The sequence below is a fragment of the Vulpes lagopus genome, chromosome 12 (assembly GCF_018345385.1).
Source record: "Vulpes lagopus strain Blue_001 chromosome 12, ASM1834538v1, whole genome shotgun sequence".
Lineage (NCBI taxonomy): Eukaryota > Metazoa > Chordata > Mammalia > Carnivora > Canidae > Vulpes > Vulpes lagopus.
Window position 1 is genome coordinate 25,251,277 of NC_054835.1, and position 15,987 is coordinate 25,267,263.

The 15,987-nt window shown below is 37.0% G+C and overlaps 1 protein-coding gene across 2 annotated transcripts in view; it reads right to left on the minus strand.

Annotated features, from left to right (window-relative positions):
• The window catches only part of USP32 (ubiquitin specific peptidase 32), a 204,498-nt gene that overhangs the window by 91,380 nt on the left and 97,131 nt on the right, over positions 1-15,987 (minus strand). For both annotated transcript variants that reach the window (XM_041725031.1, XM_041725030.1), the window contains exons 3-5: positions 14,172-14,277; positions 10,596-10,714; positions 4,235-4,394 (exon numbers count right to left, since the gene is read on the minus strand). In XM_041725031.1, the coding sequence (XP_041580965.1) occupies positions 4,235-4,394; positions 10,596-10,714; positions 14,172-14,277 (385 nt within the window). The remainder of the gene's footprint in view (positions 1-4,234; positions 4,395-10,595; positions 10,715-14,171; positions 14,278-15,987) is intronic.

Genomic DNA, 15,987 nt, shown 5'->3' on the forward strand with positions numbered 1-15,987 from the left:
TACCGCCCTCTATTACAAAATTACTTGCTTCTAAAACAATTACTCCCTGGAGATAATGGGGTAAAGCTCACTGACATTTGCAAGCCAAGTGTTCACTGATACAATAGGATACAAATTCATTGTAAAGCAACAATTCCAGAACAGGTGCCAAGTGAGTCTTTAGAACAGGTATTATTTTATGGACGCCTAAAGGGTAGAACTATAGGCTACTCCAAATAGGTCACTTTGGCCTAAGGATTATATTTAGTTGAAGGTAATTGAGAAGTAGATAAAAGAAAAGCTCTCTGCAAACTACCCATCCCCTCCTCATTTGCTTAAGTTGTAAAAGTGTCTACCTTGACCCTCTATCAAGAAGGACGAAAGTAATCACGATTGCTGTAGATCTTTAATACAGAGATTGCACTAGATAAATGAGTCTACATAACAAACCTTGCTAACTAGCCCAATCTACTATTAGTTTCTCCAAACATCTGCCTTGCCATAATTTGCCACTTCTAGAAGCTCAAAGTCCTTTTCCTTTGTCTTGTCCTTTCTCTACAAAATTACTATTCTTTGCTAAGATGCTATATAAACTCAAGTTCTAACCATCTGTTTTGTAACTCATCAATGAATACTCCTATCCATAAGCAATGTTAATAAACTTATGTTTTTCACTTGTTATCCTGCCTTTTTTCAGTCTAATTTAAAGGGTCCCAGCCAATGAATCCAAGATGGGTAAAGGAAAAAAGTTTTCCTCCCTATATGCCTTAAAACACACCTGTAGATAAATTGTATCATTATTCCTGTTTTCCAAAGGAAGAAAAAGAAGTTTATAGAGATGAAATAAATTTCCCACAGTCACAAGAGTAGTAAGTGGTAGGGTCAGTGTCTGACTCAGAATCTGAAGAACTCTTAAACATCCTATCAGTATTTCTCAAAATGTAGTTCAGTTCACAGTCCACCTACATCAGTAACCTGCACTTTTAATACACTCTCCAAATAATTCTAATGCTCAATAAAGACTAGTAACTACCAATATTTCACAGTAGCCTTGTATTTGATTACTTTTTTATTTTGGAGTATCCTCTTTACAAGACACAAGGATATGACAAAATTCAACTAAATTCAACTAAGATGCCAGCAATTCAAAAGGCTATAAATAACTGAGAAAATTTAAAGTATAGCATTTCTTCAGGCTCTTGCCATTAACTACTGACTTACTTCCATGGCCACCAGGGAAATCAATGGGTACACTATAGAGGTAGATGAAATAATTAGTTCAATAGATAATTCCCTCCTATTTATAGTAAATTGGTCCTCTATGTGCCTTAACACTAATTAATTTTCTGTATTTCACATCATTTATCTAACCAAGAGTTTTATTTGTTTTTTAATTAAGATTTATTTATTTATTTATTTATTTATTTATTTATTTATTTGAGAAAAGAGAGCAAAGCAAGACAGCATGAGTGGGGGTGGGGTTTAGAGGGAGGGGACAGGGCAGAGAGAGAGGGAGAAGCAGGCTCCTTGATGAGCAGGGAGCCCGACAAGAGGCAGAGTTCAATTCCAGGACCATGGGATCATGACTTGAGCCCAAGGCAGACGCTTAACCGACTGAGCCACCCAGGCGCCCTGAGACTGTCGAACCTTATTCAAACATGATGTTGGCCCTTCTTCATAAAGGTTTAGTGCTATAATCCTAAAATAACGTGTACCTTCTGCTTACTCCTGGGGAAATCAAATGTTTAATTCAGTACTTAGAAAGTAGACTTTTAGTGGCTGAAAAATTTTCAATATTATCCAGTCCAATAATATGTATTTAGTCCATTGTACTAAGAACTCAAAGATGAACTGGAAAAGAGCCTTGTCCTTCAGGTACTTATAACTTCTGGGGGGAAATCAAAGTCATTCCCTTTTTTTTTTTTTTCAAAGCCATTTCCAAATGCCTCTAAGGTAAGGCAAAAAGCATCTTAATTGCTTTAATTGAAATGTAAAATGTACAGGAATGCAAATGGAAGTAATTAATTCAAACTGAAGAAAAATGGAGAAATCATGATAAAAAAGAGAGCATATGAATTGGGCTTTGGTGACAAAGAAGTATTTCAATTGTCAAGGGCTGAAAGATATAACGCAATCTTAAATGAAGGAATATTAGAAGTGATATATAGGGTAACTATAAATGTTCATGGGGTATAGTCATGGAATAATGACTGGTACTCTGGGATCCAAGGTACTCTATTCAGTCAACAAATACTTATTTATAAGGCTTGGGACAGAGGGAGAAAAAGGAAAGATAATATAGATTCTATGATTAAAGATAATATAGATTCTATGATTAAAGATAATATAGATTCTATGATTTAAAGATGATATGTACACTGGGGTGGAGTCTGCTTGGCATTCTCTCTCTGATTCCCTCTCTGCCCCTTCTCCACCACCACACTGGCACATTCTTTCTCTTAAAAAAGGGGGGGGAGAGAAATGACATATACAAATAAATAGAATGCTATAAATAATTATAATAAAAGGTAGAAAGTGGTAAGTGGAAAGTGGTAAGAATACAAAAAATGTGTTATGAGAGTTCAGAGGAACGAGAGATGATTTCTCACAGGAAGGCAAGAAAAGGATTCATAGAAACAAAGGGGCATGTGATTTAAGTCTTCAAGGATAATTAGGAGTTATAGGGAGAAGGAAAGGGAGAGGCATTCCAGTATTAAGAAGCAGCATTAGAAAAAGCCCAGTGCAGGTACTTTTCTGTACTCATAGGAAAGTATCATAGAAATTAACACTTAAGATCTATACAGTGGTAGCTTCAATATCATCCCTCAAAAATTCATGATCACCTGGAACCTCAAAATATGACCTTACTTGGAAACAGGTTCTTTGTAGATATAATGAATTCAGCATCCTAAATTTAGGTTGGGCCCTAAATCCAGTAACTGGTGTCTTCTCAGAAAAAGAGAGGACACAGATTCAGAGAAGGCCACAGAAAAATGGAGGCAGAGAGTGGAGTTATACTGACACAAGTAAAGCCTGGAGTAACCAGAACCTGAGAGAGGCAAGGAAGGATTTCTTCCCTCGGGCCTTCAGAAGTAATGTGTTAACACCTTGAGTTCAGCTTCCACCTTGAGTTATTTCCAATAACTGAAATAAATTTCTGTTATTTCAGTTTATGAATTGTGCTAATTAGTTAAAAGCAACTTGAAGAAACTAATACCACTTGGTTAAGGACAATTAACAGAGGGCTATTGTGAAATAGTATGAAATTGGTTTCTGTCCCCGGTTTCTGCTAATATTAAGTCTTTGACTAAACTTTCTTAAAACTTCCTGAGTGATACCGGTTTCTGACAAAGAAGTCCTAAATCCCTTGTAATTTCCTGGGTGATAGCAGTCTTTTGTTCTAATGCTTGAGGTGACTCTTGGTGGGCTTCTGGATGGGGGCTGGTCACCAGAAAGACTAACTAAGCCATAAGCAGAAACTTGGAACTTTCAGCCCTACTCCCTGTTTACTGGAGACTGGAAATTGAGTTAATAATTGATCATACATACATGATGAGGCCTCCATAAAAATCCCAAAAGTATGGGCTTTGGAGAGCTTCTAGACTGATGAACACATACACATGCTAGAAGGGCTGGTGCATCTCAGCTCCTGTGTTTGGGACCCTTCCAGACTTGCCCAAGGTATTTCTTCATCTGGCTGTTCATCTTTTTTTTTTTTTTTTTTTTTTTAACATATCCTCTATTAAATATTAAGTCAGTAAATATAAACTTTCCCTAAGTTTTATGAGGTCTTTACCAAATTATCAAACCCAAGGAGGGGGATTATCTAATAGAGCTGGTTGATCAGAAGCATTGGTGACAACTAGGATTTGTGATTGGCCTCTGATGTGGGCAGCAGATGGATAGTCTTTTTGGACTGAGCCCTAAACCTGTGGGGTCTATGCTAACCCTCAGGTAGATAGTGTGCCAGAATTGAACTGAATTGTAGAACACTAGTTGGTGTCTACAGAACATTGAGGAATTGCTTTGGGTGGATAAACTTCACACATTTGAAGTACAAAAGTATTCAGTGAGTAGAGGGGAAAATAAAAGTTTTCCTTTTTAGCTATGTATCAAAAGCTCCAGAAATTTATTTTATTACACTTTGGAAGAAAAATATCACTGACAATAAATTTATCCTTAATAGGCATATTCTCATATTACCAGGCAATTATATTAAAAAGTGAATAGAAAACAATGAAATGCCATTACTTACAATGTGTGACTCCAGCTAGAGTTTGGTAGAAAGTGGGAGTATCACTATCATCAGTGAGGGTGACATAAACACCTCCAGATAGTAGCCAACGAGAGAAGGTAAAAGCATCTTTGTTTAGAAGAAGCCAATTTCTAAACTTTTCATAGTTTACCTTTTCACCCTAAAATTAAAAGAAAAAAAAACCCATACATTTAGTCAAATTTTAAGATATCTTACTTAAAACTAGCACAAACTGAACTTTGTGATTCATTTACCTTTCTTCTATCTACAAAGAATGGATTATCTTTTTCTTTTTAAGATTTTATTTATTTATTCATGAGAGACACATAGCGGCAGAGACAGGCAGAGGGAGAAGCAGGCTCCCCATAGGAAGTCTGATGCGGGACTCGACCCTGGGACTCCAGGATCACACCCTGAGCCAAAGGCAAACGGGATGGATTATCTAAGTAACACTAGAGGCTGTATACTTGGAAATCAAACTGTGTTAAAAAATAATTGTATTTCAGAACTTCTATTTGCATAAAATCTATATGCTAATTGTAAATTATTTCATCAATTCATTAGAGCAATGGAATGCTACTAATAAGCCACATTTTATTAAGGTGTATCTTTTTTTTTTTTTTTGGTTAAGGTATATCTTGAAATTAGTGAACTGCATTTTTTTCTATATTTAAGAAGGACAATTCTTTATGTGCCTTCTCCCTCTTCTTTAGCATCTTAATCCGTCATAATTATCACGTTTTGATTAAAAATGTGTAGTATTAAAATGTTCTTAAATTTCACTGGCAAATTAAAAACAACTATCCAGGGGCCCTCTTTCAGAAGGCATCACTGAAAACATGTATTCAAAGGCAACTAGAACACAAAAACAAGTCAATTTCTTTTTTTTTTTTTTTTGCTTTCTTGTCAAGTATTTTGTCTTCTAAATCTCTGGATAAAAAAAAAGTATCTGCTCTGAGAAAGAACATCACAGAGCTGTGCAAGTCAATTTCTTTGTCTGGAAGACAAGAGGACTTAAGGGTGAATGAGAGCCAGATGTTTCTATGAGAAAAAGAGAGAAGCAACCCACATGGAAATATAATGACATTTAGAAGCCTATTAAATGTAATCCTGATAGAAATATTAAAGGATACAAATAACTCATAACCTAAAAGAGATATATGGTAGAAATAATTTCTACATTGTTTGGCAGCGTCCTACTTAAGTACAGCAATATACTTAGCCACTAGTAGTTTCAGAACAGTGAGCAGTGCAATCCAGAACATCAAGATCACATTGACAGTCTTGTTTTTCTGAATGGAAGAATATGGCATTCAGAGTTGCTGCAGGGACATGTAAGGACATTCCCAATTTGTTTAGAGATTAGGGATCATAGCCATATTCTTTCTCTGTTTCCTACATTTAGTCTAGCAAGAGGATTAGCAGTATATAGCCCACAAGCTCACATACATTTTTACACATCTTAACATCTCTGACATTGGGATGAGTTGGATTTTTTTTTTTAAGATTTTATTTATTTATTCATGAAAGACACAGAGAGAGGCAGAGATACAGGCAGAGGGAGAAGCAGACTCTCTGACTCTCTGTGGGGAGCCTGATGTGGGACTCAATCCCAGGACCCCGGGATCACAGCCTGAGCCAAAGGCAGACGCTCAACCACTGAGCCACCCAGGCATCCGGGGATGAGTTATAAAATCAATAGTGTCTTTCAATTATAACTGGCAGGCTTTTTTTCTATCTTTATAATACATACAGGTTTACCTTATAATTGATGGGATCTTAGATACAGTAAAACACATGTAGTATCAATGGTTTCAGTGAAACTAATATGATGTTATAAATGCACCCTCATGTACTAAGAAAAAAGCTGCCAATTAAGACAGGCACTTCTACCACCTTCACATGTAGTTAATATTGAGTATTTACAATTCCCTAAGCACTGTTCTAAACACTTTTTAAAAGACTGTTTTTTGAGTAATCTCTATACCCAATGTGGGGCTCAAACTTACAATTCTGAGATCAAGAGTCATAAGCTCCCCTGACTGGGCCAGTTAGGCACCCCTAAACATTTTTATATTAATTTAATCTTCAAAGTAACTTTCCATAGGAGATACTATTATCATCCTTATTTTACACAAGAGAAAACTGAGGCATTTAAAAAGTTAAATAATCTATGGGTCCTTGGGTGGTTCAGTCAGTTAAGTGTCTGCCTTCAGCTCAGGTCATGGTCCCAGGGTTCTGGGACTGAGCCCCATGTCGGGCTCCCTGCTCAGCAAGGAGTCGTCTTCTCCCTCTGCCCCTCCTCGTTTGTGCTCTACCTCTCTCTCTAATAAATAAATATGAATTTCTACCTTAAAAACTGACTACTAAAGAAAATATTCAGTAAGGAAAGAATAATACAACTCCTACATGAATTCCTTTATAACTTCATCAAGGCTAATAAAAGCACAAGATAGAAAAAACTGAAATCCATTCCATGTCACTTAAGTCTAGGTGTTAGGTCCACATCTTTTAGCAAATGTGCTTCTCTTTATAGTTTTTGGGGGCAGGGGGTTTGGATTGCAAAAACAAACAAAACACATAAAGCACTGTTATGAAAGATCTAAAAAAGTGTATTCTAAGTAGACTCACACTGAAACATAATTTTAAAAGGGTTTGGACACAGACACGTTACTCAAATTACAGCCGGTAAATATATCAAATAGTTGAATCAGATAAAAATTAGCCCATTTGTAGTGTTGGTTTTTTACCAACCATAAGCATCTAGTAATTTAAGTAGCCTCTTCATGAGAGACTCCTAACTCTGGGAAACAAACAAAGGGTTGTAGAAGGGGAGGTGGGTGGAAGGGGATTGGGTAACTGGGTGACGTGCACTAAGGAGGGCACTTGATGGGATGAGCAAGTGTTACACTATACACTGGGTGTTATACTATACGTTGGCAAACTGAATGTAAATTAAAAAAAAAAAAATAGCCTCTTCATGAGTATTCCAAAACCAGGGTCTCTCATTTCTTTGATCTTTCCTCTTCCAAAGATCTGTTCTTCACACAACATTTAACCGCAGCCTTACTAATAGTCTTATAATCTTTTTATTATAACTGTTCCCTTTCCATTAAATGCAATTTTAAACATTCCACTTTTCCCCTCACAATTTCCTCTTATGAGCAAACTTCTTTTAGTACCCTAACTCCTGTGATTTTTAAATTTATTTTATTTTTAAAAATTTTTTATTTTTTTAAAATTTGTTTTTATTGAAGTTCAATTTGCCAACATATAGTATAACACCCACTGCTCATCCCCACCAAGTGCCCTCCTAATTGCCTGTCACCCAATTACCCCAACCCCCTGCCCACCTCCCCTTTTGCAACCCTTTGTTTGCTTCCCAGAGTTAGGAGTCCCTCACGGTTTGTCTCCCTCTCTAATTTTTCCCACTCAGTTCTCCCATGATTTTTTTTTTTAATTTTTTTTATTTACTTATGATAGTCACATAGAGAGAGAGAGAGAGGCAGAGACACAGGCAGAGGGAGAAGCAGGCTTCATGCACCGGGAGCCCGACGTGGGATTCGATCCCGGGTCTCCAGGATCGCGCCCTGGGCCAAAGGCAGACGCCAAACCGCTGCGCCACCAGGGATCCCTCCCATGATTTTTTTTTTTTTAACTCCACAGGACCAACACCAATGACCTTCCTCTACATTATAAAATCTAATAATCACTTCTCAGTGATCAAAGGCCAACTCACTTGATCTTTCAGTTTATTTGATATAAGCATTCCTTTCTCTTAAAACATTTTCATCACTTGGCTTCCAGGACACCAATCTCTTTTGGTTCTCCTCTCAGACTATTCCTTAGGCTCCTGCTTTGATTCTTCTCCATCTCACTAATCTCTAAATGTTGGAGTACAGGACTCAGTCTTCCAATCTGTTTTCTATCTAAATTCACTCCAAGATGACCTCATCCTCAACTGTAAGTCAACAAATTCTATCCCATGAACTTTAAGTTATATATCAAAAAGCATAGTTGACAATTCCACATTAACGTCTAAAGTGATTCTCAAATTTATGTCCTAAATCTCCCTTGATATCAAACCCCAAACTTTTGCCTCCAGTAGTTCTAGCCATCATAATTAATGGATACTCCATTCACTTACTAAATTAAGCCAAACACTTTAGTCATCCTCTTCTCTGTCACAGCCCATAATCAATACAAGAAAAATTCCTGTCAATTCTCTCTTCAAAATAAATGCAGAATCTGAAAACTTCTCATCACCTCTATATCATGATCTACCTGCTATATGATCTACATGATTATCACCTCTCACCTGGATTATTCACAGACATCTCAGTTGGACTCTGTTTAACCTACCCTCTACATGAGCCAAATTGATCACATTAAAAAAAAAAAAAAAACACACCTCACGTTGGGGTGCCTGGGTGGCTCAGTTGGTTACCTGTCTGACTCTTGGTTTCAGCTCAGATCACGAGGTCTGAGACTGCAGTCAGAGATTGAGCCCAACGGGCTCCATACTCCGAAGTCTGCTTGAGATTTTCTTTTTTTTTTTTTTTGCTTGAGATTTTCTCCCTCTCCCACTGTCCTTCCACTTTGCACTCTCTCTCAAATCAATCTTAAAAACAAAACAAAACACAACACAACAAAACAAAAAACTCCACATGTATTCATTCCTCTGCCCAACACCCTCCAATGGGTTCTACCTTACTCAGGGTAAGAGTCAAAGAACTCACACTGTCCTACAGAGCCATATATAATGTCCCCACTTCATCCCACCCTCTTCCCCAACCTCTGTAACTTCATTTCCTACTATTCTCTTATTCCATCTATTCCAGCTTACTTGTTCCTTGGATATGTCAAGCACATTCCCAACTCAGGGACTCTGCTGTATTCTCTTCCCCCAGATATCTGCAAGGCTAGATTTCTCATCCTTTAAATTCTTGGTTCAAATGTCCACTTTATCTGACAAGCCTTTCTCAACTATCCTATACAAAATATCTACAATCGGTCACCTCCTCCCTATCTCCACCTACCCCCTTATTTTACTTAATTTTTCCCTATAGCATTTATTATCATCTAATACATGTACTGGCTATTGTGCATGAATTATAGAGAACTGGGTGGCTAATCACATTTAACTCCCATCTATAAAATGGGAACATGTCCACAAAACGTATTAAAATAAAAAAAATATACATTCTCCCCAATAATGTACAGAGCATTAATGCATTTGGTATCTCTGTGAAAAATCCAGTTAATCAGGCCTGCAAAGATTAGACAACTTTTTTTGACCAGAAAATATTTGTTATTGGAGGAACATAGCTTAGTTTGTCCTAACGTATTAAAATGCTATCGTAGCAACTTCCAGCCAATGTGTCAGAACCAAAAATGCAGGAAGCCAGTCCTTTTGCACCAAACACACAGGAATGCTGAGCAAAATGTAACATCATAAGCACTATCATAAACTGTACAGGGAAGCTCAAAGCAAGAAAGGAAACTCTCCAGGTGCTATCAACACCAAAGAAACTCAAAGACAGAATAGTGAAAAACTAAAGCTAGAAGGTCTAAAGAGACATTAGAACCAGATGCATATGGCTGGAGTATTAACAATCAATGCCTATACAGTTAGGAAGGTGACTAAACTAAACTGAATAAAACTAACAGCAGTGAGGGGCTGTCACATCTGTGAAATTCGAGTGGGTCAAACAGCCATCCATAAGAAATCATGCAGCATTAAGTGTGCTGCAGGAAGGGATCAGAAAATTCTAAAAGGGGCTACCATCCCTAGGGACTTTTCCCATATTAGCAGACCTCTGAAAAAGGCAAAAAAATTTTTTTTTGTAAAGATATGCATTTTTTATTAAGTTTTCTACAAAGAAAATATATTATTTATGGAAACAAAAAAAATGATAGGTTTTTCAGACCCAAATATTTCACTATGCAAATCAGCTCAAATAAATGATAAAATAGGCCTTGACGGGGCCAATGTCACAGAATGGCTTGAAGCCAATGAGTGATACACCTATATACAATGAAAAGCAATGACACTACAATGTGAACAATCCTCAGGTTTTTGCAGGATCACCAGTGTGTGTTGGTTTAACAACATGAGAGAGTGTGTTTCATTATATCCTAAGTATAATGATATATCTTAAGTATAGACAGCTGCCTTTAAAGTAGAATTGGGAATTTTCAAATTCACAAATATAGCAGTAATAAGTGTCATGGACCTTTGAGCACAGCACATAAATAGTTGAAACATCAACCATTAAAACCAAAGATGTCAAAAATATGCTTCATATAAACATCTAAGAGTTAATACTTTCTAACAGGTAGGGATGAAATGTAAATATACCTCTGAGAAACACTTCCTGAGTGTATCTGGGACTTTACCATCCACCACATGGAGCATTCTTTCCATTTCTTCCCGTACAACATAGTTCCCAGATTCACTTGCAAAAAGACTAAAAATGTCTAGGAGAAAGAAAGAATAAATTAAACTTACCACAAGATTAAATATACCTTGGTAGAAGTAGGGAGGGAAGAGAGAGGGAAATATTACTTAGTGATTACTAGTGCCAGGCACTTTATAAGTATGTAATTTTATTCCTAAAAAAAAAAAAAAAAAGAAAATTAAAACTAGCAATACAAATTAAAACAGCAATATGATTATCTTTTCAACACACCAAATTTGCAAAAATGTTTAGGTGTGACAATACAAAGTGTTAGCAAGAAACTGGGAGAAACAGGAACTATTATACACTGATAGTAAGAGTATGAATTAATGCAACTATTTTGGAGAGTAACTTGCCCAAATCTAGCAAAGGTGATGCATGCTAGAAATTCAGCTTCTAAAGCAATTCAACTTCCCCTCATGGGAAACTTTCATACATGTGCATGAGATACAACAATGTTCACTGGAGTATTTTCAGTAATTGCAAAACTTAGGGAAAAAAAGATAAATGTCTATCAATAAGAAAATAGGTATAAATTGAGATATACACACACAATGAAATACTATATAGCAGTTAGAATAAAGGAACTAAGTGTTTCAAAATGAGTAAGTGTCAAAAATATTCAGAGAAAAAGCAAATTACAAAATAATCTATCATATACTATTTATTTAAAAAGTTTAAAATCTGCAAAACAGGTGAAGATATGTTTAAGGGTATATAAAATGTCATAAATGTATAAAGACCTGCATGAGGAACAAAAGATCACTGTATTCATGACAGTGGTTACCTCTGTGAAAGGAAAAATGAAGATAGGAACATGGAGAGATACAAAGAGAGAGCCATACCTTGCCTGTAATATTTTATTCCCTAAAAATAAGGTCTGGGACAAATAAGACACAATATTAAGTAATAATAAAGCTGGGTGGATGTACATATTATATGCACATTTGAAATACTGCTGTTATGGACTGAACTGTATCTCCCAAAAAGATATGTTGAAACCCAAACTCCAGGTACCTGTAATGGAACCTTATTTGGAAAGACAGAAGACAGAAGAAGAGACATTCCATCCTTCTGAAGGCCCAGCAGGTTTCACTGCCTGCTTTCCTGCATCCCATAGTGGATTTCCTTAGAGCCAGTACTTGCTGGTATGCTTTGACCACCTCTTATGGGTTGAACTGTCTATCCACCAGAGATAGTAAGTCCTAACCCCAGTACCCACAAATATGACCTTCATTTAGAACAGTCTTTGCAGATGTAATCAAGTTAAGGTGAGGTAATTAGGGTGAACTCTAATCCAGTATGACTGATTCTAAGAAGAGAAGACAAGAGAGTCAGAAGCAAGCCATGTGAAGAGACAGGCAGAAATTGGAATAATGCAGCTACAAGCCAAGGAACACCAATCATGACAGCACCAGAAGTTAGAAAGGAGGCATTCTTCCCTATAGGTTTCAAAGGGATCAGGGCCCTGCCAACATCTTCAATTTGGACTTCTAGCTTCCAGAACTGTGAAACAGGAAGTTTTGTTGTTTTAAGCCACTTCTGAGTCTTTGTTAGGGCAGCCCTAGAAAACTAATACAATAGTATAATAAAAATATGGGCAGCCAGGGGAGCTCAATGGTTTAGTGCCTGCCTTCGGCCCAGGGTGTGATTCTGGAGACTCGGGACTGAGTCCCACATCGGGCTCCCTGCATGGAGCCTGCTTCTCCCTCTGCCTGTGTTTCTGCCTCTCTCCCTCTCTCTGTGAAAGAAAAGAAAAAAGAAAGAAAAGAAAAGAAAAAAAGAAAAAGAAAAAGAAAAGAGAAAAAGAAAAAGAAAAGGGGCACCTGGGTGGCTCAGTTGGTTAAGCATCTGCCTTCGGCTCAGGTCATGATCTCAAGGTCCTGAGATGGAGCTCTGCATCAGGCTCCCTGCTCTGCAGGGAGTCTGCTTCTCCCTCTCCCTCCACTCCTTCCCTCTGTTCATGCATACTCCTGCTCTCCCTCTCTCAAATAAATAAAACCTTTAAAAAAAATAAAGAAAAGATTTAAATATGTTTTTATGACCCCCCATATTGTTATTTTTGATTACTGGTTGCCTGGAGTCACAGTATTTATTTGTTGGTAGAGGGATGCTAATTTGAAAAACCAGGATCACAGTTAAATTCCAATTGGGTTTATGGATATGTTCACTATCTTAACTGTAATATGTGGGTACACATATGTCTTAAAACATATCAAAATCTACACTTTACATATGTTCATTTTATTTTAAGTCAATTACACCTCAACAAAACTATAAAAAAGGGAAAAGATTAAAAAGAATAGTCTAGGGCAGCCCAGGTGGCTCAGTGGTTTAGCGCTGCCTTCAGCCCAGGGGATGATCCTGGAGACCCAGGATCGAGTCCCAGGTCGGGCTCCCTGCATGGAGCCTGCTTCTCCCTCTGCCTGTGTCTCTGCCTCTCTCTCTCTGTGTCTCTCATGAATGAATAAATAAAATCTTTAAAAAAAAAAAAAAAAAGAATAGTCTAAATTCAGGGATAAGAAAGATTCTGAGAGATTTAGGGGAAGCAGTCAAAAGGCAGGTTAGAAAAGGAAGATGGAAGAGAGAAAGACTCAACATCCAGTGGCCAAGGGTAAAAACCTAAGAATTTCTGGAGCAAAATATTATATCCTATGTAATAGAAATACTCGCCTTTACTTATCCTGGGAAATTTTCAATAAAACTTTCCTCCCAAAAAGAAACCCACCTTCATTAGCAATTGCTCTCCACTTTCCTCTCCCCCAACAACCTCTGGCAATCACTAATTACTGGATTTGCCTAATCCAAACATTTCATATAAATGGAATTACATACATACTATGGGACTACTTTGACTGGCATTTATCACTTTAACATATTTTCATCCATGTTGCAGCATTTATTTGTACTTTAATTCCTTTCTACTGTCATGTAGTATTTTATTGCATGGACATATATTTTGTTTATGTTGAATGCATGAGCTGATGGACACTAGGGTTGTTTCCATCTTGTGACTATTATGCACAGTGCTTCTAAGAATACTCATGTATATACTTTTTAATGAATACATGTTTCCAATTTTCTTGGGTATACACATAAGAGTGGAATTGCCGGGTCATATGATAACTCAATGTTTAACAGTTTGAAGAACTAACTACCCAACAACAGTTTTCCAAAGTAGTGGTACTATTTTACAATCCCAGCAGCAATGTTGCAACTTTTCCATCCTCACCAACACTAATTATTATGTCTTTTATTTTAGCCATCCTGGTAGATATGTAGTGGTATCTCACTGTAATTTTAATATATATTTCCCTAATACCTGATTATGTTTGAGCTTCAAGTGATTATTGGCCACTTGTATATCTTCTCTGGAGAAATATCAACTCAAATGTTTTGACTATCAGAATTTTCAGGTAAATTATTCTGCACACAAATGTACTATTATCATTTTGAGATAATAAAAAGATACTTACATTTTGCTTTCTCTTCATCTCTACCTCTTGTAAGAAGGACAAGTCCAACTATTAAGTTATTGAAGTGCAGTCCTTTGGATGTTCCACCAAAAGAACAGTAAATCACCTAAGAGAAAATAATAAAGCCAACATTATATGTTTCAGTTATTGAGGAATTTGAGGCTGATACCACTTTAACAAATCTTGTCTCCATCTCCAAACAAGGCTCTGGTAAACTTTTGTGAAATGATGTTAAGTGTCTCCCTTTTCTTCCTCTCATACATCTTGTTATTGTACTCAGCCAAAAATACACTGTATCTATTCTAAGGTACATATATCACTGGCTTACACACTGAGTATTCTTCTTCTTGGAGTCTTTATCAAGGCCAAGGTCCTCCCCTTTAAAAGCCCCAGTGTCTTAAGAATGTTGTGTAATTTCAGAATTTCCTTCAACATCTGTAAAACTTACATACATTTTGATTTCAAAAATTGACATTCTCTAAGTGGAATGTTCAGAAATGGAATGGCAATCATATTACAATATATAAATGCATCAAATTAACATGTTGTATACCTTAAATTTACAATGTTATATCAAATATATTCAATTTTTAAAGTAAAATAGAGACCCCAAAAGACATTTTTTTACACTCTTAGAAATGAGTATTATAGTAATCAAAAATTAAGAAAAAAAAAACTACGCATAAGAAAGGGACAGCAACAACTATCACATAAATTCATTCATTTGACAATTCTTTAGAGTGCCTGGGGTGATACTGTGATATAATAAGAAATACATATTTGGTCTTCTTCCAGGTTCCTGATGCAAGAGCTTCTAAAAATCCTTCCTGAGTGATGTAGGTGAAAGGAGCATCTTTTGTTATGCATCCAATAAACGCCTTTCATTCACTTCCGAGTTTATGCTAATGAGGTGACTCCTGGTGGGCCTTTACAAAGTTTCAGAATGTAAACTGGTAGTCAGGGGAAAAGATATGATTAGAGGATTGAAATATTCAGCATCACTCTCCAATTTCCAGGAAAGGGAGAGGAGCTGGAAACTGAACTAATCGCTAATAGCAAATCAATGGCCAGTTATTTAATCAATCATGCCTACGTAATGGAACTTACGGTGTTTGGAGAGCTTCAAGGTTGGTGAACACATCAAGGTACTAGAGGGGTGGAGCACCCAGAGATAGCATGGAAGTTCCCCTCCCTGCCCACCCACATCCTTCACCCTTCCATCTCTTTCCCTTTAGCTGTTACTAAGTTGTAGTCTTTAAAATAAACTAATAGTAATTAAAGTGTTTTCCTGAGTTCTGTAAGCCACTCTAAACAAATTATCGAACCTCAAGAGGGAGACACAGGGTTAGGGTTAGGGTTAGGGATCCTAGATTTACAGCCAATTGGTCAGAAGTACCAGAGGTCCAGGATCTGTGAATGGCATCTGAAGTCGGGGGCAGATCAGACCTGTGAAGTCTGCACTAATTCCAGATACTCAGTATCAGAATTGAATTGAATTGTAGGACACCCAACTAGTGTAAAGACAGTTGAAATACTGATTTTATATAAGGGAAAACACCCACACTTTGGTGTCAGAAATGCCATGTTGTTTAAAACAAAAAAAAAAACAAAGTAACCTAGTATTTGCCACGCAGAATTTTTATTTATTTATTTATTCATGAGAGAGAGAGAAAGGCAGAGACACAGGCAGAGGGAAAAGCACACTCCCTGCAAGGAGCCCGATGTGGGACTCAATCCGGGACCACAGCATCACGCCCTGAACTGAAAGCAGACTCTAAACTGCTGAGCCACCCAGGTGTCCCAATAAAATGCGTGA